A 21,744-nucleotide genomic window follows, 5' to 3' on the forward strand; every position below is an offset into this window, starting at 1 on the left:
GTGGCAGCCAGGCGGCCAGCAGGCAGCAGGGACGCAGTTAATGCTCGTTGGATGAATGAGTAGTAGTGGCAATGCTAAATCCGAGAGGCTGCAGCTCCCCCAAGTCCCTGTTGCTCCAGATGACGACGCGATGCCGAGGACCATGTTATCGAGCATTGGCTGCGCCCTGGGTATCAACAAAGCACTGTGTTGGCCCCAGGGGATGCCAGGCAGCCTGCCTGTGGATTCTGCTTTCAAGGTGCCCGCTTGCAGGAGGGGACACCACTTGCTACATAGACACAGATTATAGTAACAATATTCACAGGCTCAGTTCCACAGGAGTAGAAGCTTCTAGAAAAATAGGCCCATTTCTTTCTTAGTCATCACTGTACCCAATGCCTAACACACAGATGGTCTGTAAATATTGTTTGAATGAATAAAAGACTGAATGAGTAATAAGGACAGGAAGTATGGGAAGAGGGAAGTTCCTTGTGGGCCGAGGTGATCAAGGAAGGCTTCAGGGAAGAAATGATCTGTGAACTTGGGGCAGAGATCAGGAATAGGACAAGGAGAGAAGGTTTCGCATAAGCCAAGGCCGGGGGCAGGACTGTGCATGCTTGGCTCAGGCTGCCGTGAGGCCAGTGAAGAGCTTTTCTGGGCGAGACGCTGAACAGACCGCTCTTGCATGCTGCCCGGGACATGGGAGGCCGGCTGTGGTCCTTAGCATGGGGTTTAGTACAGCCCAGGGGAGGAGTGCTGGGTGAGGGGGAAAATCGGCTGCCCAGCAGAGGGGGAAAGAGCAACTAGACTGAGTGCCGTGGTCCGCAGTGAGCAGCAGGGGCTCACGCACCTGGTGCAGCCGAAGGAACCTGGGGGACCCTATGGCTATGCATTTGTCGAGCCATCATAGAACCAAGTGGTAACTGCTCACCAGCTTAGACTGGGAAAATATTTTGGGGTTAATGCTTTTTAGTATCTTAAAAGCTATAGCTGGTATGCTTTTTAAAATTGAGCCTTGTTCAGCCTTCATAAGAAAGGGTATTTCTTTTAATAGAGCATTTACTCATGGAATGGGGCTTATGGTGCTGTCGGCCTCATTCATTCAGCTGCCATTTCCTGGGTACCAACGGGACAACATTGTTCTGGAGGCTGGGGACACATGGGGTCAATCAGAGACTCTCCTGCTCTCGAGAGGATCACTGATGGGGACTTGGAGGTATGGGTGAGGAGGAAGACATCATACTGGTAACAGGAGCGACTATTTACTGGGTGTTGACCACAAGCTAGGGGTTGACAGTGTGTTATCTCAATTAAATCTTAACTCTTAAGGGGAGTATGTTTTTGCCTAAGTTTTCAGAGGAAGAAATGGAAAGTAAGAAAGGGAATCACTTGCCCAAGGTCACATGACCAGTAGGCAGTAGAGCTGGGGTGGGGACCCAGGCAATTAGACCCCAGAGTCTCACTTGCAACACTGTACTGCTTCCTGAAGTACAAGCAAAAGGACAGAAGAAAGAAGTATAGAGGGCAGAGCAGGGCAGGAGTGGGGAGGGGTCTCCAAACTCCCGGTGTTGCAGGACGGTCAAGTACAAAGTAGGGGCTAGCTAGAGATAAGATGAAGAGGTTGGTGTAAGTCAAATCAGTCGATTCTGTAGGTGTTCTTTGGAGTGTGGGCTTCCTCCTAAGGCCAGTGGTTCTCAGTCCTGGATTTGCATCAGAATCCCCTGGGATGCTTGCAAAGAACACAGGTTCCCAGGAGCCATGTCAGATGGATTCAGTCTGATCTTCACAGGCAGGGCTGAGGGATCTCCATTTGTACAAGTTCTCGGGGGAACCTCGTGCTGCCAGCTTGGTGTTTGGGAAGCTGGTGGTGGAGAGATACTGAGGGGTGTTGAGCAGGAGAGAGGCAGATGCGTGTTCTAGAGCTTGGTAGGGCTTTGGAAGTCTGGGGAGGAGCTAGGAGATCCTTGCGGTGATCTGTGAGGGAGATGCTTTAGGGACGGAGAGGAGGGAGACAGACTTAGGGCAGATTTAGGAGATTAGATTAGTGGTACTTAGTGGTGGATTGGCTATGAGAGCAGCAGGTGAAGTCAGGGGTCATTCCTGAGTATCAGGCGGTGTCCCCAGCCAAATCAGCATGCCCTGGAAGGGAAGGGAACCATCTTTGGGTCTCCTGAGATGGAGGGGTTGGAGAGCAGCCAGATGGGGGATGTGTAGGGGGAGCCTTGCTGACACAGAGCCCAGAGGGAGAGAGAGGTCCGTGCCAAGGTATGGATGTGGGAGCCATGACCACTAAGGCGATGGGTGAAGTGGTGAGTAGGGGCGACTGCCTGGGATGACAGTGGGGGACAAGGCTCAAGGGACAGAATCCCGTCGTGACCAGAAAGCCTGAAGAAGACAGAAGAGGAGTGGCAGAGAGATGGAGGGCGTCTGGGGAGCCCATGGGATAGAGGCAAGGAGGGGAACAGGTGCCGGAGGCGGGCGCCACGCTGGGATCTCTACGGGGGTCTGCCCTCCTGTGAGACTAGGACAAGCCAGGCAGAGGGCAGTTCCCGGTTTTTGGAAAGGCAAGTGAGGCCAGGGGGAAAGTGAGTCAGCGCCCAGCGGGGCAGTGTGACACAGGCCATGTCTCCACTTGTTGCCTATTTTGGGAAAGTGAGATTCCTTATTAAACCAAACACAGTGGAACTCATGGTCATGGTCCCAACCCAATGCTCGAGAGGGACAGAGCAGGCGCGGGCAGGCCCGCTCCGGAACAGAGGGCCCCTCCGAAGCTGCCAGCGCCACGGAGGCCCGCCCGGCCGCCCGCCGGGAGGCGTAGTGCTGCTCATCTCCAAGACAGAAGGCCTCTGAGCTGGGGGAGGCAGACAGACAGAGCAATTGCAGGAAGCTTCTGCCCTGCGGAACGCTCTCAAATCTCATTGTGCTTCTCCAAAGGACGGACACGCAACTTAGCAACATCAAAGACCATTACAGAAGCAAGGAAACAAACATTTACTGAACTCTTCTCTGTGCCAGGCACATTACATACTTTATCTCATTTAATCCTCATAGCAACCTTGGGAGGTAGGCATTATTACTGCATTACTTCTCCTCCCTTCGGAGAAGAAGAAACCGAGGCTTATAAAGGTGAAGGGACTTGCGTGAGGTTATTAAACACTGAATGTCCACTGTGTGTGGACATTGCATAGCACGTTCCATGCATCATCTAGTTTAATCCTTATAACGCTGTATGAATAGGTAATAGTATTGTCACTCTCTGACAGGTGAGGACACAGGGGCACAGAGAGATTAAGTAACTTGCCCGAGCTCATGCAGCTAGGAGGTGGTGGAAACAGGATTCAAATCCAGGCAGCCTGGCGCCAAACCTGTGTAGTCGTAACCACATTATAGCGCAGTTGACCGTCCACACGCAGGTGATAAATGACTCCAAAGCTATTGTCTTTCTGTGACACACTGTGTCAGTACACTTGTTCCTTGCGGCCTGGGCTGTTTCCCATGGCATTTATAATGTGGTTTTACAGAAATCATCCAGCTGAATGTGTGGCAGCTACATTTTGCAACTGATAGGAGATAAAAGGGAAGCCTGTTTCATGACTTCCCGCGATCCTTCCAGCGATGACTGTAAACTCACCTTAGGGGGATGAGATGGTCTACAAAGACGCTCTGGGGGAAATGCTGGGTGATGTCACCTCGTCATGGTGACAGAGTGGCTGCTGAGGGGAACCAGGCCTCAAGCAGGAGATTTGGCTTAACGCCAGCATCGCTGCGAGACCTTAGGTGGGTCCCTTCCCCACTCTGGGCCTCAGTTTTGGTTTTTTTTTTTTTTTTAAAGATTTTATTTATTTATTTGAGAGATAGAGACAGCCAGTGAGAGAGGGAACACAAGCAGGGGGAGTTGGGAGAGGAAGAAGCAGGCTCATAGCGGAGGAGCCTGATGTGAGGCTCGATCCCATAACGCTGGGATCACGCCCTGAGCCGAAGGCAGATGCTTAACCGCTGTGCCACTCAGGCGCCCCTGGGCCTCAGTTTTAACTGTGAAATGCAGTGAAAGACACTAAAATTTCTTTCAGCTTTCGGGTTCTGTGAATTTTCAAGGAATTATAGACATTTTCAAACATACGCCAAGATAGAGAATGTCATATAACAAGCCCTCATATATTCATTGTCTGGCTTCATCAGTCAGCACTATACGGCCAATCTTAGTCCATCCATGCCCCCTGCGCATTCTCCCCTCCCTCCTCCAGTGGATTATTTTAAAGCCAATCGCAGACATCATCTCATCTCCTCTATCTCTCCCTCTCTAAAAGATGGCTTAAAAAGACAACCTCAATGCCATTATCATTCTTGACAATGAACAGCAACTCCTTAATATCGTTGGCTGTGGAACTCGGCTATTTAAAAGTTTTGTTTGAGGCTATGGTGACGGCCACACTGAAGCTTCTAGTATCAATCATAGCGCTTTGTGGCCAGAGAACAGTCTTAGGATTGTAATGTCACACACCGAGCTAAAGAAAGAACAAAACACACATACGATTGTAACACATCATCTTTCATGTGAAGAGTAGGAACATTTATGCAGAGTCTGCTTGCTGTGTGTCATACCCTGTCCTGGGCATTCTAAGTGTTCTGTCTCCTTTAATCTACTTCCCAAACAGGACCTCAGTGCCAAGCACAGTGCCATCATGTTAGAAAGCTTGTGACCAGACATGGGTAAAGAAAAAAAAAAAAGAATGGAAAAATATGTGTTCGATTTAAGCCATCAAAGTAAAAATAAATTGAGATTAAATGCTGTAAACTTGCAACAGAAATAGTTTAAGGCTCCTGAGAGAGAATGAAAATGCATTCCCTGAAAATAATGCATTTTTGTTTTGTAGTGGGTCTCTTACCCTCTGCTCAAAAGGTAACTGAGCCAAGTACTATTCCCCATGAGTGTGCCATGAAGCCTTACCTCTGAGCCTTTGGTACTGGCTGTTCCCTCTGCCCGAAGTGCTCTTCCTCTTCCTCTGTCTGGCTTAGCTCTTCAGGCCTTCTTCCAGCATCTCAGCCCTCGCGGAGATTTCAACATTTGTTGCCTGCACTGTTCATCTGTCTGTCAATCTCAGCCTGTCAGTGATATCCCTTGTATTGCTGTCTTGAATTGCTATTTAAATTCCTGTTTGTCTTCTTTCCTTGATGCTGCGGCTCCTTGCTCAGTGCCTGCCAGCCAGCCACGGGCATGATGGATTCATCCATTTGTCAAGCCTTTACTGAGTGCACGGAGCCCTGAGCTCAGGGTTTAGCGTTCAGAAGTCATCAAGGCTTGGCCCCTGAGACTTTGTGCTCGTGCAATTTTCAGGCAGTCTCTAGTGTGAGGACTAGTTCCCAAGTTTATAAGCTGACCCACCGGTACATTGCCTGCCGTACTCAGATTACGTGTAAAAGAAGTCTTTCTTCCTCCAAAGAATTTTCAAAAGCAGGCTTAAGGAGTAGCTAATTGAAGAACACTTAGAGAGAGTTTCCTGCTTATGGACATTAATTGTGACAATTTACTTGGCCTGAATTAGCATGAAATCATTGGCGGCCCCTTAGCAGGAAGCAAAGCTCATGGGAGTCTATTAACCATTTAGCATTCTCTAAGCCCCAGGGAATGAAAATTCCACTTATTGAAGAGCAGGGGAGAGAGGCAGCCTTTATTACAGCTAAAGCATCATGCTTGGAGATTTAGAAAGTTACAGCCGTACCCAGTGTGATAGGAAAGCTTGCAACAAGGAAGTGTGAGCACCTACATACCAGCTGGGTTGCCCTTGAATGCATTGACAAACAAAATTAAATTGGTGGTGAGGACTTTGGTGAGTCTTGACAAGGCTTTTCTGGAATGGCAACTCAGATCAGCATCTCGTGATGGTCACTGTGGCCGGTAGTGCTGACTTGGCCATTTCCCAGGAGGGAGGAGTGCTTGTTTCTGGGGGTGGGCTGGAGAAATGGATGTAGAAGGGTCGCTTTACTGGGGGTGAGCGCACTGTCCTCTTTAGGTAGATTATTAGTATGACCTTGTCTGATGGGAGGGGGCAAGGAAGAGGGGGAGCTGCGGCGCCCAGGCCACAGGAAATGAGGGCAGGAAGAGGGAGCAGGGGCAGTAGCCAAGGGACAGGAGGTAGGCAGACATGCCCAGGTGCAGAGTGTGCCTCTGAGGGGGCAGGTGCACCAGTTCCCAGGATCAGTCCCCAGCGTTCGGCCACCCCACCCCTCACTTGACTTGGCTGCCTGTGAGAAGCCAGTTTTGTTTTGCTTGGAACCGTCAGGTGGTAAGCTGCCACCCTTTCCGGAGAATGCAAACAATATGTATTTATAGCGACCTGGTCCACCGGTCCTTGACTGGGGCAGCACGGCGGGTGCCCTGCAGGAGTCCCAGGATAGCTTTCTCTAGACTTATAGGTCTGGATCCCACCTTAGACTTATTGTGTCTGGTCCTTGGGAGCAGGCTCTGGGGCACAGGACTTGGGTGGGCTATTCAGGAGGTTCTGTGGTGCCCCCTCAGCTAGAGCCCCTGAACCTCACTCAGGCTGCCCGAGACCAGGTTCTGGGGAGGAACATCTCCGGGGAGTTCCTACCCGTCTGGGTGGCTCAGTCCTTCTTTGGCTTTGTTCTTGTGTCTTCTAGAGTTTTTGCTCAATCCCTCCTCTATGTGGGTCCCTCAGATGTTGAAGGATTATGCTTCCATCTAAATACTCATGTTGTATCTCGATTAACAGCTATTAAACCAGTCTCTGGGACAGTCTGAGTTGGGGATGTGCTAAGAAAAAGGAGAACAGAAAAATGAAAAAGCAGCTTTAGTGCTAGGATAGAGAAAGACATGGTAGAATAGAAGTATTTTCAAATACTTTTATACTGTTTTTCTTTTCTTTCTTTCTTTTTTTTTAAGATTTTATTTATTTATTTGACAGAGATAGAGGCAGTCAGCGAGAGAGGGAACACAAGCAGGGGGAGTGGGAGAGGAAGAAGCAGGCTCATAGTGGAGGAGCCTGATGTGGGGCTCAATCCCATGATGCCGGGATCACGCCCTGAGCCGAAGGGAGACGCTTAACGACTGTGCCACCCAGGCGCCCCTGTTTTTCTTTTCTGATCACAAAAGTAGTACTTGTGCCCTGCGAAAATTTGGAAACATTAAAACCTAAAGAAGAAAACAAAAACCCCTCTAATCCCAGCTACCGGAGACAACCATTGTTAATATTTTTGTGGGCATCTTTCTCATGAAACTACAGATTTGTAAACTGCTTCCTTTTCTCTCCCAGTGACAAGATTATTTTTTGAATTCCATTAACATTAGCCTATGCCATCATTCCTGAAAGCTGCCTTGTATCAATCAGTCCCCGATTGGATGTTGGGACTCAATAGTGATCAGTCTTCTGGAACTTTGAATTACTCTCAGCTACGGAGGATCTGACTGAATTCAGCCTCTTGCTGCAGTGTGACCCCCCCACAAGGCCTGACCCTGGCTCATGCCTACTTGTCCAGGTCAAGTTAGTCTCAGCAATTTTTGTGTTGATTGGGACCTTGATCTGAACATCTTCAGGAACTGCAAAGGTCCTGCCTGTACCTGAGAAAAGCTTCCTGAACTTGAGGTCCCATAACTTTTCCGTTGAGCGTCAACCCACTGAAATGCGTGCTGAAATTCCCTGTGGGGCCTGGCTCTCCAGATCTCCCCAGTACCAGAACTGTTAATGCTGAGAGAAATAAGTCAGGCAGAGAAAGATAAATACCATATGATTTCACTCCTATGTGGAATTAAGAGACAATACAAATGAGCAAATAAAGGGGGAAAAAAAGACAAGAATTCCGGACTCTTTTTTTTTTTTTTAAAGATTTTATTTATTTATTTGACAGAGATAGAGACAGCCAGTGAGAGAGGGAACACAAGCAGGGGGAGTGGGAGAGGAAGAAGCAGGCTTCCAGCAGAGGAGCCCGATGTGGGGCTCGATCCCATAATGCCGGGATCACGCCCTGAGCCGAAGGCAGACGCTTAACCGCTGTGCCACCCAGGCGCCCCAGAAATCCGGACTCTTAAACACAGAGAACAAACTGGTTGCCAGAGGAGAGGTGGGGGAAGGGGAAGGGAGACAGTACCCTATCTTGATGAGCCCTGAGAAATGTAAGGTTGTTGAATCATTATACTGTATACCTGAAACTAATATAACACTGTATGTTAAGTATACTAAAATAAAAAAAAAAAATCCCCAAAGCCTATGGGTAGCTCTGAGCCCCTGTGGTTGGTGGAGGGAGTACTGCTTTCCAATCTAGGGTGCATGGCTTTCCCACAGAACCTTACTACTAACTTGTATTGTGACCTTGGGAAGGGGACCCACTCTGAGCCTCAGCCTTTTCCTCCATGAAGTGGAGAGACTCAGCCCTCTCCAGCCTGACTCACAAAGTTGAAAGCCTCAAATGAGATGATGCAGGTCAGAGTGCTTTGTAAACCGCAGTGAATCAGGCAAACCTATGTTGTACTCAATAGTTGGTCTCTCGGCAGAGCCTGGCGAAAAGGTGCTGACTCAAGCCTCTCTGTTGTTCTCCCAGACAGAATGGACTCATTGGCTGCATGAGCTTTGGGGTGAAGTCCCTCCTGACTCCGGACAAGGTGGGTCCCAGAGAAGCTTCTGGCAGGATCATCCCACCAAGGCCAGGCCTAGCACCGGCAGAGGACTTTGCCTGGAAGCCCTTGGGTAGTGCTTCTGTCTCATCGGCTTCGTGGCCTTAGTAACAACTCTGTCTATCGTCTGAGTGGCCAAGGCTTTGGGTCCTCTTCTTGGTCCGTGCTTGTCAGAGATCAGTTGTCAGGCAGCCCCAAGGCCTTCAGGGGGCTCTGGGCCTGGTGTCTGCCACGCCAGGATGCTGACAGATCCCTCAGAGTTCCAAGCACTCCTGGGCTTGCCCCAGAGGAGAAGGAGGGCTAGGTGGTTCTCTCCTCTTGACATTACCCCAGGGCTCATGTTTTGGGGTCTAGCAAAGGCTCAGGGATGGAGTGAGCAGCACCATCTTCTATGGAGCTTTTCCTTAGGCTGAATGAGGACTCTCGGGGATCCGGAGACCCGTCCCTCTGCGTAGCCAGTCCCTTCTCCACCTCTGCACTGCCCCCTCCCCGGCTCCCCTGGAGGCTTCTGAGCAGGAGAGACAGAGACCCGTGCTCCTTTCCCACACACCCCCGGGGATGTCCTGGTGCCCTCTGCATGGAGTTGCCAGGTGGCCCTGCCACTTTGTGTCCTGGAAGTGAAGTCTGGGGTAGATGGCTGAGGACCTTTTATCCTACATGTACATTCCAGATATCTTCTCTTGACTGCAGGGCTGGCTTCATTCCCTCTTGGGAGCAGCTCCCTACCAATGGGGACCGCTCAGGAGCCTCAGGATGCCTACGTTCTGGCCTCCCCATCCCTCTTTCATTCCCTCCCTTCTGTTCTGTCAACATTCATTGGGCTCCTATTGTATACCAGGGACAGTGCTAGGCACTTTGGAGAGCCTAGGCACAGCCCAGTGGGGAGGCAGGCATGCAAGTAGACCGTTATTCTCCAGGCACAACAGGCTGTGGGAATTCGGCAGAGAGGAAGACCAACTCTGCCTAGAGCAGCAGGGGAAGCTTCAGGCGATGTAGGCACGGCAGCTCCCGCTGGGGCAGGGCGGCCGGAGTGTCTGTCTCTGCAGAGACGATCCTGAGGGAGGTTCTCCAGCTGCTGCTTTCTGAGGGGGTTGGTGGCTGCCTGACCTGTGTCCTCCGCCTCCTCTGTCTGAGCATGTCATGCCTTCCCTTGTGACAGGAAGTCAGCGGCTGGTACTACCTCCTGGGGGAAGACCTGGGCCGGACCAAGCACCTGAAGGTGGCCAGGCGGCGGCTGCGGCCCCTGAGAGGTGCGTGCACACCACCTGCAGCTGCGGCCCAGACACGCTGCTCCACCCGCCCCCTTGGCTTCTCCCTCCCCTCCCTTCCTGAGTGGTAGCGCTGCCCCTGTGTTTTGTGGCATCTGTCACCCACGGCTGCAGTCAAGTCAGCAGTCCAGGGGCTTCAGGCAGCATTTGTCCACAACACCTTGTTTTTGTGGTTGGACTTTCCTAGCAGAGGGTTCTAGGCCTGATCCTATGTGCTCTGGCTCCGTCCACTCCAGCTCATGGAGAGCTGGGTTTCAGCAGCTCCTCGCCAGGCTCTGTGGTGTCGGGATCTGCCCCAGGTGGCCTTGCTGGCCTTGGGGTGTCCGCCTTAGTAGGCAGGGCAAGTGGGCCCCGCCATGAGTCCTGGGGCTCAGGACTCGGATTCTGTGTTCCCTTCTGTTCTGTGCTTCTCACATGCAGATCTGGCTCCTGATTCACTGCAGAGCCTGAGCGTGGGCACCCCCACATCCTGGAGACCGGCAGTGATCTGGACAGCCCCCTGGGCCTGGCACCCTGGCCTTGTCCTCTGGGTGGTCTCTGGAATGGTCTCTTATGGAATGCCAACAGACACTTTCTGACTCCGCTCTGTCATCTTCCAGACCCGCTGCTGAGAAGGCCAGGAGGTGGGGACACTGAGAACGGGGAGAAGCTCAAGGTAGGTGGGGACAGGCCTGGGCAGGACTGACAGGGCCTGGACCCTGCCCCGGGCTCTAACTTGCTCCTAGTCCATCCCTTGGCCCAGGAGACCCCTAAACAGGACTGCATTTATGCCCGAGACTCAGGCTCACTTGGAGCTTGGAAACTCAGCAAGTCATGCATTTTTAAGGGATTATTTCTTGCGCTTTTCTCAAGTTACTCATGGTTAGGGCAGCAGTGGGGAGAGAGCCAGGCCCTGGGTCCTGGAGATGGACGCGTCTGGATCTTACTGACTTTTGATCTCTTGAATCCAAGTCTCCCCTTTTCCCTAGGCCCCCTCGGACCGCTTGCTTCCCCTGGCTCTGTGGCTGAATCACCCTCAACTTAGGCCTGCTTCATGTCAGGGAGCAGCCGGGAGTCTGAACCTGAGACCCACAGTTCTTACTCCACTAGGGCTTTGAATCAAGAGAGGAACCTTCGCATAGGGATTGGGGGGGCATTCCCCCAAGTTCATGCCATCTCTCTGCGGGACCTGGTTTTCTCTAACAACTCAGAGAGGGAGAAAAACTCCCCAAGACTGAGATGCCCGTCTGTGCCAAGTGCTGCTGTTCCCCATTTAACCCTCACTGCCACCTCTGTGGCGGTCGTTGCTCACAGAGGTCGGGTTCAGAGAGGTTAGGTCCCTCCCCGTGGCCACAGCCAGGGAGCGAGGGACACAGGACCCCAGGCAAGGTCTGGCTGCCCCCTGAGGACCCAGAGCCACACTGCCTCCTGCACGTGGCCCACTTGGGAAGATACAGTGGTGCTGTTTCCCCTAATAACATCTTCCATAGAGGTGTATTATAACCTACAAAACGTTTCCCTTTCATTTACTCCATTCATTCACTCACTCGCTTATTGTTTATTGAATAATCTCATGGGCCAGACCCTGTGCTGGGTGCTGGGGTAGAGCTGTGAGCAAGTCAGTGCTGCCTGCCCTGTGTAGTGGGATAGCCACTAGCTGCCCGTGGCTACTGAGCTCTTGAAATGTGGTTAGTGTGACCGAGGACCTGACTTTTTCCCTTTATTTCACTTGAATTAATTCAAATTTACCTTGTATCTTGTCACTACCCTACTGGACAGCACAGTTATTAATTTATTAAAATAACTTGCTGTTATTGTATTCTGTGGGTTCTGTAGGAGCTTAAAAACTTCTAGCTTCAGGGGCACCTGGGTGGCTCATTCGGTTAAGCATCGAACTGTTGACTTCAGCTCAGGTCATGATCTTGGGGTCGTGGGATCAGGCCCTGCATCGGGCTCTACCCTCAGTGTGGAGCCTGGTTGAGATTCTCTCTCTCTCTGCCCCTCCCCCTGCTTGCACACACATGCACTCCCTCTCTCCCTCTCAAATAAAGAAATAAATCCTTAAACAAACCTAGCTTCACTAGAGGAGCTGCAAAGACCTTCCTCCCTCTCTCTGTACTTGCTGAGCACAGGGAGGACAGTGACAGAGAGCCTTACTGGTGATTTGCAGGAATGACATGACCTGGACATCAACACCGAAGTTTCCAGGCGGCTTCATTCTGGATCTGCACACAGGCCCTGACCCGTGGGCACATTGTTCTGAGGCCCATTTGATTTTCCTGGGCTTGCACACTCAGTGATGTCCATAGGACCGAGCACAGTGGGGCTGGTTGTCAGAGGCTTGGTCGGGCTGGGGGAGAGCACGCAGAGATCACTTGCTGAACTCCCCCTTTGTGCACATGGGGGAGATGGAGGCCCAGAAGCCTGCATGACCTGCCCACCGTCACGGCAGCCAAAGCTGGGCTGTACCGAGGGACACTCTCTGGACTCAAGGACGCGAGTGGCTGGGTGGGTTCCTCAGGGATGGCGAGGTGGGTATAAGGGGCGCTGGGCTCACCAGGTACTGCTCTACAAGGCAGGGAACGTGACTGGGGTTCTGGTCCCAGTTCCACCGTACCCTACTATGTGACCTTAGCCACTGTGGTCCCCAGTTTCTTGATGGGTAGAAAGAGGAGGCCGGGTCATTTGGTGATTGGCATTCCCTCCCTGGTGTGCCTTTGTGGGTCTACATGTCATCAGACGCTTAACGCCGCTCATGGCCAAGGAAAATGACTGTTAAGTAGCTTGTGAATGGCAGGCTGTTCGCCAGTCTTCACATGTTTCATGTTCTCCGTTTTGAGATGGGATGTCTGTGAGTGCAACCCCGTAAGGCGTCCGTGGATCCTTCAGATGGTGTTAGTCCTCTGGATTTGCTACTGGGGCCGCTGGGATTTGCAGGGGGAGGTGGCGTTGTTATAGAGGGGGCCGTGTTTTCTGCCTGGGTTCTCTTCCAGCCAGGGGTGTTTGTGGGAACATTGGAATCACAAAGTGGCCCATGGCGGAGAATGCAGCCAGAACAAAGGCGCCCTCTCCCCGCCGGGGCCCGGGGAATACTAACGAGTTGACAGGAATTTTAATATAAAACTCTCCCTCTTCCTTGTCATTCTGAGGTTTCAGGAAGCCTTCGGGCTTATCGTGCAGAGGCACACAGCACAGACAGGGCTTGGGGAGGTGAGAGGTGATTTCCTGCCATTCTTCTGCGGGGCGGGCTTCCCAGGGCGGTCATGCCAGGCTGACGGGGCGCAGTGCGGGCTCCCACTGCTGGGGGGAGAGCTGGAATTTCATGGGGCGGCAGCCGAGACAGGACCCGCAGCCATGAACCGCTTCAATGGGCTCTGCAAGGTGTGCTCGGAGCGCCGCTACCGCCAGGTGGGTGCTTGGCCCCTTGGGGGTGCCCCAGGGTGTCAGTGGGGGGGGGATGGGGGCTCACCTGAGCAGGACTTCTCTCCCCACGAGGCTTTCCTTGCTTCTTCCTGCTCCTTGTAGGTTAATCTCCATCTGGGGGGAGGATAGAGGCCGGAGCTGGCCCCGAGGTCCACCCTTTACCCACGGCCCCTCTCTAGGGGCAGACCAGGCCCAGCTCTGCAGCATCCTAGCCACGGACGTGGTGCTGTCCTTGGGGAGATTATCTAGTTGGTTTTCTGTTGTTTTTATCTGGGGGCAGTGTGGGTTTTAAAAAAGCATCTCAAATCTGAGATGGGAAATGGCTGAGTAGCTGGGTTTTGTGTTTTTCCTAACTTTATACTTTCATGAACTTTCCCTACTTCTGATGGGACAGGAATGCCTTGTCGTGCGCTGTCTGTGTGTGATTATGTGTTTTCACATGTGTTGGTGTGCACTTATATGTGCGATGGGATGTTCCCGTGTGTATGTATGTATACATGATTTCCTCCCTGGTAGCTGTGATGCCTTGAGGTGGCCCCAGAGCCCCCCAGCTCCGGAGCCCACCCTCCCAGAGAGGGCTCAGCCTCTCAGCCTCTCAGCTGTGGGGCGGAGTGGGAGGGATGATCCCTTGGCCTCAAGGCTTTTCTGGAACAGTGTTGGGCACTTTTTCTTATAAACAAGGAAGGGGGTCAGGGAGGGCGAAGGCAAGGGATGTCCGGATTTTGGGGCTGTCCAAGCTGATGGGAGCTCAGGAATGGTTCTGATTTTAAAAGAATAGAAAAGCCCCTCTGTGTGTTGTGATGGCCGGACAGAAATGTGTGTCCTGACTCCTGCAGACAGCAGCCTTCAGTCCCAGGGAGATGCCCAGAGGAGCCTCCTGCACCGCGGCTTGCCGCCACTGGACCCTGGCACCCTGGGACCCGCCTGTTCTCCCGGCCCTCCTGGCGCCCTGCAGAACCCCTCCCATGACACCAGCAGCCGGGTGCAGGGTGGTGGGGTGGAGGGCACTGTTTGGGAGGTGGAGAAGTGTTTGGTCACCTTGGGCCTATGGGCCAGAAGACAGGCACGCTGGCTGTCAGAGTAGAGCGAGGCACGAGTACGGACGGGGCCTGGGGCTCTGGGGCTGAAGTTCAAGACGGATCCTATGCTAGGAACCAGCCCAGGGTTATGAGCACCAGCTTTTCGCCCTTCTTCAGCTGTGGCTCTTGGGCACGTCACTAGACCTCTCTGAGCCTCAGTATCCTTGTCAGTGGAGTAGGGATGGTAGTGTCCAGTGAGGGACACCGGTGCTGTGAGGGACACAGAATGCTGTGTACAAAGTGCCTGGTGCAGGGCCTGGGATGCACATACAGGACATGGTCAATACACGGTGGCAGTTAGGGATGGAGAGGGAAGGCTAGGCGTGACAGAGGAGCAGAAAGCAGGCAGGAGGGCAGAGGTGAGGTGCTGGCCTGGGTGAAATCTGGGAGCAGTGACAATCCCTGCCCTGGACGGGAAAGAGCAGGGACCACCCCCAGGAAGGAGCTGCCGAGGTCCCAGAGTCGGGCCGGGCTGCTCCCCTCCCCTCCTGACCCTGACGCCCCGGGTCACGGAGGAGGGCTGAGAGCTGGGGGCTGCCACTTCCTCTCTTCAGGCCTCGGCTTCCTTCTCTGTTAAATGGGCATACTAAAACCGGTCCTGCATTCCCCTCAGGGCTGCAGCGATGATCCAGTTCTTTGGGCACTGTCCTCTCAACGCGGCGAGTGGACACAACTCTGGACACAACTCTGCTTGCTTTATGCGGTCCCACCCCTCACGCCCAGCCCGGAGGGGCGGGCGCTTGCTTCCTGGCACCTTCTCCTCTTCCCTTCCTTCCCAGCCCCCAGCTGGCTTGGACTGTTGTCTGGGCAGGTCCTTCTTACTTAGGCTGGTGCCTTGGAAGACAGAGGGGGCTTGGGCCCACAGTCCCGCCTGGATGAGGGGACCAGGGTGTGGGAGGGGGAGGCTGTTTTGTGGGCGTCCACCTCTTCTCTCTGGATTCGACTCTGGGGCCAGTCCCCAGACTGCTAGCACTGAGCCCGTGGGCACGAGGGCCTGTTTGCAGAGCCCGCACCCCAGGCAGGGGGGCTGTGGCCCTTGCTGGGGTGGGATGGGGAAAGGTCTAGAAAACCTCTGGAATCCCAGCTTCTGCCTGGGCTGAGGGTGGGTTGAGAGGCCCCGTGAAGTCCTTGCTGGTTGCACGGAGTGGACCGGGCTCCTGACAACTTCCCTCAGCCTCAGCCTGGGCTTTCCACACTCACTCTGCAGTTTGTTTTTCTTTCTTTCTTTCCATTTTTTTCTCTTCCTGTCTTAGCTGCGTGTTTTCCCAGAATTCTTATGGGAACAGGGTATTTTCCTGCCCCCTCCCCCTTCCCCTTGTCTGTCAGATTTCCTGTTTTACAAACTCGCTTTGAGTCCAGGCCCAGGGCTGGTGGGAAGCAGAGCCTCAGGGGCCTCCCCGACAGCCTCCAAGGGCCTTGGTCGCCCTGGGTCCCCTGGCCCTCCCCTTCCTCATGCCCGGCCTCTGGGACAGCTGGTAGGTGAGTGCCAGGCGCCCAGCCTTGAAGCGACAACCCCTTAAAGGAAGGAGACACGAGTCTCCTGACAAGGCCGCTGGCCCTTGACCTTTTCCAGCTTGCTGAGCTGGCTTCTTCCTCAACCAGCCTAGGACACCCTCCCTCGTGCCTCACCAGGGCCCCCTCCGTGTCCATTTCTAGGAAGTCTCTCGGGACCCCAGTGAACCCCTCTTCTGACATTTCCTCCCTTAGGCCTATCACTTTCACACACCTGCTCTGAGCAGCCTGGAATCACTCTTTGGGCAGGCCAGGTCTTGGCCTCCTGTACCCCATGCACAGCCGAATGGGCAGTGCGCAGAGGGGGAGTGCAGCAGGGCTGAGCTGAACCCAGCCAGCAGACAGCACCGTGCCCTGCCAGTTTCCTGCTGCGGTGGGACGGTGCTGGGCTGTCCTCACGAAGCACTCGCTCAGTTCCTGCTGTGCACCAAGCTTGCCATCCAAAGTCGAACACGAAGAACTGTTTCCAGCTCAGTTCTCGCCCTTTGCTCCATGCACGTTGTGTCCTTTGCCTTGGAGACATCTGCAGATTCTCGTGGCCCTCTAGGAGCCAGGGATCAAGACCATGCCTCCATACCTCAGCAGAACCTGCATGCATGCAGTAGGAGCTCGATGATTGTGTGTTGCTTTGAAAAGAGATCCAGGTGGCAGGGCCCTTTCAGGGGACTTCTGGAAGTAGGGTTGTGAATCTGCATGCAGCAGGCACTTCGAGGGCACTGGCTAGTTCAGGCTTCACCACGAGGCCTGTCTGTGCCCTTACCTGCCCCCTCCCCTGGGAGTCCTCCCTCACCGGATGACTTGAGGCCCCAGGGATGGACTGGCCTGAGAACCTAGCACTTGCTCCCTGGCCCTTGTCCTGAGATTGTATGTGCATTCCTGTCTTCCCCCACCCGCCCTGTGCTCTGGGAGGGCAGCACCTAGGTGGGCTTTGTCCCTGAGCCCTCAGCACAGGGCCAGCCCTGGGCAAAGCTCTGTGAACCCCTGGGGGAAAGAAGGAAGGGACTGAGGAGGCCGTGGGTCACAGGCAAGGTCGAGGTGGGCAGGTCCAGTGGGCTCTTTGGGCTGGACCATGTGTCTGCGGGGTCTGAGGAAGGTGAGGTTTGCTCTTCCCAGGCTCTGTCCGTCCTGGGCCCTTCTGCATCAGCCTGGATTACCTCCTGAGCTCCCAGCCTTCCTGCTTGGCCCATAACCCAGAACTTAAGATGCCTGGGCCAAGATAGGGACAGCAAGGGCTGGCCAGCCTCCTTCTTGGCTCCAGCTCCCTCGGAGAGGAGGGTGGCTCTGGGGCAGGGCCTGTGGGCTTCCCGACCTTGGAGCAGAGGCAGCAGCCTTGTGGCTTCTGGGAGTAACCGCGCAGGGCTGTGTCCTAGATCACCATCCCGAGGGGGAAGGACGGCTTTGGCTTCACCATCTGCTGTGACTCTCCGGTTCGAGTCCAGGCTGTGGATTCTGGTAAGTGAGCGTCTCGGCGGATGCCAGCCCCGCTGGCCTGCCATGTGCCTGGCTTTGTGTGGGATCTGGAAGGGGAGCCCCGAACTGGAGCAGTGTCCTGGTTTTTCAAAACAAAAGAATAATATTTTTAAATGACCACAGATGAAACAGAGGTTTATGAAAATATATCCACAATTTTTCTTTGTTTTTATCAAAATGAAAATAGATTTTTCTATTTTGTTTCCCATTCACATTAAACAGGTACTAAACCTATATTTTCAGTAAGGGCTGCAAGGGAAAATGAGAGTCATTTATGGACTTAATTGGGAATGGGTATTTTATTTTATTCCAAGCCTGATTAGCACTTAAAAATAGGCATTAATTGGGAATGGGTATTTTATTTTATTCCAAGCCTGATTAGCACTTAAAAATAGGCATTCCCTCCCTATTTTTCACAAAGACTTCTCCTTATCATGGAGGAGAAGCCAGGGCTTGGTGATCTGGGTGTTCCCCCCTCCACCCCCCCGCGGTGCCTACATGGGGATGGGCGCAGGACTGGCGCTCAGTGAACGGTGTTGAAGGAATGAATGAAGTGTGTGAGCCTGGGAACAAGGAAGGGCTCTCCCGGGGGTGGGAGGCCCTGGGGAGAGCGAGGTGGGACCTGGCTGGGAAGGACAGACAGCTGAAGAGTGAGTGGGCAGAGGAGATGAGGGCGAAGGGGTGCCTCTCTTCAAGGCCCCTGAGAGCCACCAAGGTCGGCCCTCCTGCATTTCACACATGAGCAAACAGAGTGGGCAGTCTGCCCCTTGTTGACGTCACTGTGGCAGCCATGACTCTAGGCCTTTGGACAGTGTCATGAGCTCCACGGGAGCCCTGGGGTGGCTTTTCTCTGTCCCTGCAGGAGGTCCGGCGGAGCGGGCAGGGCTGCAGCAGCTGGATACAGTGCTGCAGCTGAACGAGAGGCCTGTGGAGCACTGGAAATGCGTGGAGCTGGCCCATGAGATCCGGTGACAGGGGCAGCGGGTGGCTCTGGGCCTCAGGCTAATGGCACACCTCCCCCAGCCCCCAGCCCCTGGCACAAGGCCTCACCCTCCCCTCTGCGCGCAGCTGTGAGCAATTCACTTTGCTCCTCAGGGAATCAGTGTCTCGGTCTGCAAATGGAAGGTTCAGGCTCAGAGCAATTTTGGATCCCAGGGCAAACAGCAGGCAAGAAGCTCTCAAACAGACCCTGCGGTTCCTGTCGCGGCTCCGGGGCGGCCTTTTCTCCTCCAGCTCATTATTTCTGTGACTTCAGAGCTAAGCCAGTTGTTTTTAAAGGATGTGTAGATGTTGCAAATGTTTCAAGTGCATACTTGAAAAATTATTCTTTAGAATGTTTGGGTCCCCTCAGTTTGGACCCACTGGGGTGAAACTCTCATGACCATTTTAGGTATACTTCCAGAATGACTGGGTGCAGGGTTGCACGCTTCTGGGTGCAGGCTTGCTTGCTCCTCCTTGCTTAGACTCGGCCGTGACCGATGTCACTAGTTGAGTTTGGTACCCTTGTTTAACCTGGCCTTGGCCTCAGGGTCCTCTGCCACTGCCAGTCAGCTAGGGTTGACTGATCTAAGGGACACTTTTGCTGTCGCAGCTTGGGACGGCCCCTTACCTCCCTTCCTGCCTGGCCCCTTACCTCCCTTCCTGCCCGACCAGTGGGGGCTTCTCTCCCCTCCCCCACCCCTCTTCTCTGCCCTGTAGGGCCCCCCCCCACGCTGGCTGACTTTCTCCAAACTCAACTTCTTTGTGTCACCCCCGCCCCCTCCCCCTCCCCCCAACCAACTGTAGGAGCTGCCCCAGTGAGATCATCCTGCTTGTGTGGCGTATGGTCCCCCAGGTCAAGCCGGGGCCAGACGGCGGGGTCCTGCGGCGGGCCTCCTGCAAGTCGACGCACGACCTCCAGTCACCCCCCAATAAGCGGGAGAAGAACTGTACCCACGGGGCCCAGGCACGGCCTGAGCAGCGCCACAGCTGCCACCTGGTGTGTGACAGCTCCGACGGGCTACTCCTCGGGGGCTGGGAACGCTACACAGAGGTGGCCAAGCGCGGGGGCCAGCACACCCTGCCTGCGCTGTCCCGCCCCACCGCCTCCACTGACCCCAACTACATCATCCTGGCCCCACTGAACCCTGGGAGCCAGGTATGGATAGCTGGTTGGGGGAAGGGGAAGGGTATGGGTCCCTGGCCTTGCACAAAACTGTGTAGGGAGCAGCCTGCAAGTGTTCAGGGAGGAGGCAGGGTGTGGTGTTAGCTTTGGCCACCGGGCTGTTCTGGGGACGGAGAGCAGATGGGTCTCTGCAGCCCAGGGCACAGATCCAGGCCCACGGGTTGTCACAGGGAGGAAGATTTCACCTCAGAAGAAGGAAGTGCTTTCTGCCAGTCTGTGCTTTTTCTACAGTGGGGAGTGGGCTGTGGTGAGAAAGGTGTGCCCCTGTCATGGGTGGGCATGCAGACACTGGATGGCACGGTGGGACGAGGAGTACGGGCACCGAAACGTTAGTCCCGTGGGACACTCTGGGGAAACAGTGTCTTGAGGTCAAATAAGTTTGAGAAATACCACAAACTCTCCTCTTCTGGGAGATTCCCAGTGCATAGTAGCCTACTCAAGGCTCTGAGGGTGTCTTGTGGGAGAGGGTGGTTTAACCCAGTGTTTCCCCAATTCCTCTGATGGCACACCCTTTGTGGCAGGGCTGGTAGTGTCCCACAGCACCACCGTTCCCTGGAACGCACTTTGGAACAAGCCGCCATCTAGAAAGCTGGGGACATGGCCAAGGGGTTACACTGGATGAACATTAGCGCTTTATTCAACTCTAACATTCTAGAGGATTCTGGATTCTGTAATCCCTCCAAGCACTGCCCTCTGCTCCTTAGCGGGGGCTGCTGAGTTTGGTGCCCTGTGAGTGAGCAGCCTGCCTGGTTGTCCCTCCCCGTTCCCTGGGCTGAGGTGGTTCTCCTGTCTTCTTTTGCAGCTGCTGCGGCCTGTGTACCAGGAGGATGCCATCCCCGAAGGTGGGTCTGTCCTCTACTGCTGTGCCCTCCAAGCCCCAGAGGGATGTAGGGTCAGCTGTGTGGATCCCCAGCACATTGACATAGCTTCTCTTTCCCCTCTTACCTGTGCTCCCTCCCCGAGCCAGTGTCTTTTCTCCTTGGAGCCTGAACTGAGGAGGAAGAAGTGATCTTCCCAAGGCAGTCTAAGAGATGGTGTTCAGGATTTTAGCATTCGATTGCGACTCATTCCATTTTACTGAACAACCAATATATGTTAGGTGCCATAGGCCACCCGGTCAGGCCTGCCCAGAAGGGGGGCATGGAATGTTCAAATCGGAGTTGCGTGACTGTGAACAATCCGTATCCCTCACTGAGTCTCAGGGAGTTGTTTCTTCATCTGTAAAATGGGGCTGACAGTTCCCACCTCAGAGAGTGGTCAGGAGGGGTGAAGGAGAGACTGGTTGTGAGGAGAAGTGTGCCCACCGAGCGAGGCTACACAGAAGACAGCTGTCTTTCAACTGCAAGGGTGTCTTGGTACCAATTCTCCTTTGGCATTTGAATCCTGGCCCTGTGTTTTAAGAGCCAGGGAGAGAAGATGAGCTCAAAACCAGGGCCTTCTCCCGGGATACCTGAGATACCAGTCTTGGTGCTGGAGCTGGTGGGGCATTGCGGAAGGCCCTCCACATGCCTGCCGTGGTCCAGCCGACTCAAGTCCATCTGGTATCTGGAAGGTGGCGACCAGCCTTGCCTGGTGGTCCCATGCTCGAGCCCTTTCTCTAGTGCCTCCAGAATGCCTGCTGACTTCCTTGAGAGAGGCCTTTTCCCAGCTGCTTGCAGACTCACTTCCTTGCCGCCCTCCCCATCCGTAGTGTGGAGTCGATGCTGGCTTAGAGCGAGTACTTGGAAGAGTGCCTGTGCCTTTGGGGAGAAAAGGGCTCCCATCAGGCTCAGGGCTGCTGATGGAAGGCATCTTCGTTCTCTCCAGGGTAGGCCATTTGGGTGGAGGAGCCTGGTCTGTTGGAAATGCATCTTGTGTTCCTTCTAGAGAGGAGTCCAATAGTTATTCAACCCTGAGTTCTTAAAAAGCTTTTAGTCAGAGCATTAGGATAGAGTGGGGTGTCATTGCTAAATGGTGACTTCATTAAGGCAGGGCCTGGGCCGGTTCGTCTCTGCGGACCCGGTGCTGGACCCGGGGTGTGGCAGACAGCAGGTACTCAGTAGAATTTCAGCCAAGTGACCCGAGTGAGGGAGGATGACCCTGGTTGGTTGCTGCTAGGGTTTGAATGCTGGTCACGGAGCACAGGACCTGGAGAGGGCGCTGCCTGCGATGGGCTAGTGGTGTGGGACTGAGTCCTTCTTGGCCTGAAGATGCCTCTCGGAGCCCTCCCATCCTGGATCCACATTTGGATTCTCCTCTGAAAAT

The 21,744-nt window shown here is 54.0% G+C and overlaps 1 protein-coding gene across 3 annotated transcripts in view; it reads left to right on the forward strand.

Annotated features, from left to right (window-relative positions):
• The window catches only part of RGS3 (regulator of G protein signaling 3), a 103,442-nt gene that overhangs the window by 6,665 nt on the left and 75,033 nt on the right, over positions 1-21,744 (forward strand). Inside the window, exons 6-12 of one of the 3 annotated variants that reach the window (XM_034664341.1) lie at positions 8,533-8,593; positions 9,765-9,855; positions 10,473-10,528; positions 17,237-17,318; positions 18,199-18,304; positions 19,122-19,473; positions 20,303-20,342. In XM_034664341.1, the coding sequence (XP_034520232.1) occupies positions 8,533-8,593; positions 9,765-9,855; positions 10,473-10,528; positions 17,237-17,318; positions 18,199-18,304; positions 19,122-19,473; positions 20,303-20,342 (788 nt within the window). Of the gene's footprint in view, positions 1-8,532; positions 8,594-9,764; positions 9,856-10,472; positions 10,529-11,858; positions 13,261-17,236; positions 17,319-18,198; positions 18,305-19,121; positions 19,474-20,302; positions 20,343-21,744 lie in introns of those variants that run through there. The other 2 variants (XM_019795899.2, XM_011220428.3) reach the window with 2 other exon arrangements.

The sequence above is a fragment of the Ailuropoda melanoleuca genome, chromosome 7, assembly GCF_002007445.2.
Source record: "Ailuropoda melanoleuca isolate Jingjing chromosome 7, ASM200744v2, whole genome shotgun sequence".
Classification (NCBI taxonomy): Eukaryota; Metazoa; Chordata; class Mammalia; order Carnivora; family Ursidae; genus Ailuropoda; species Ailuropoda melanoleuca.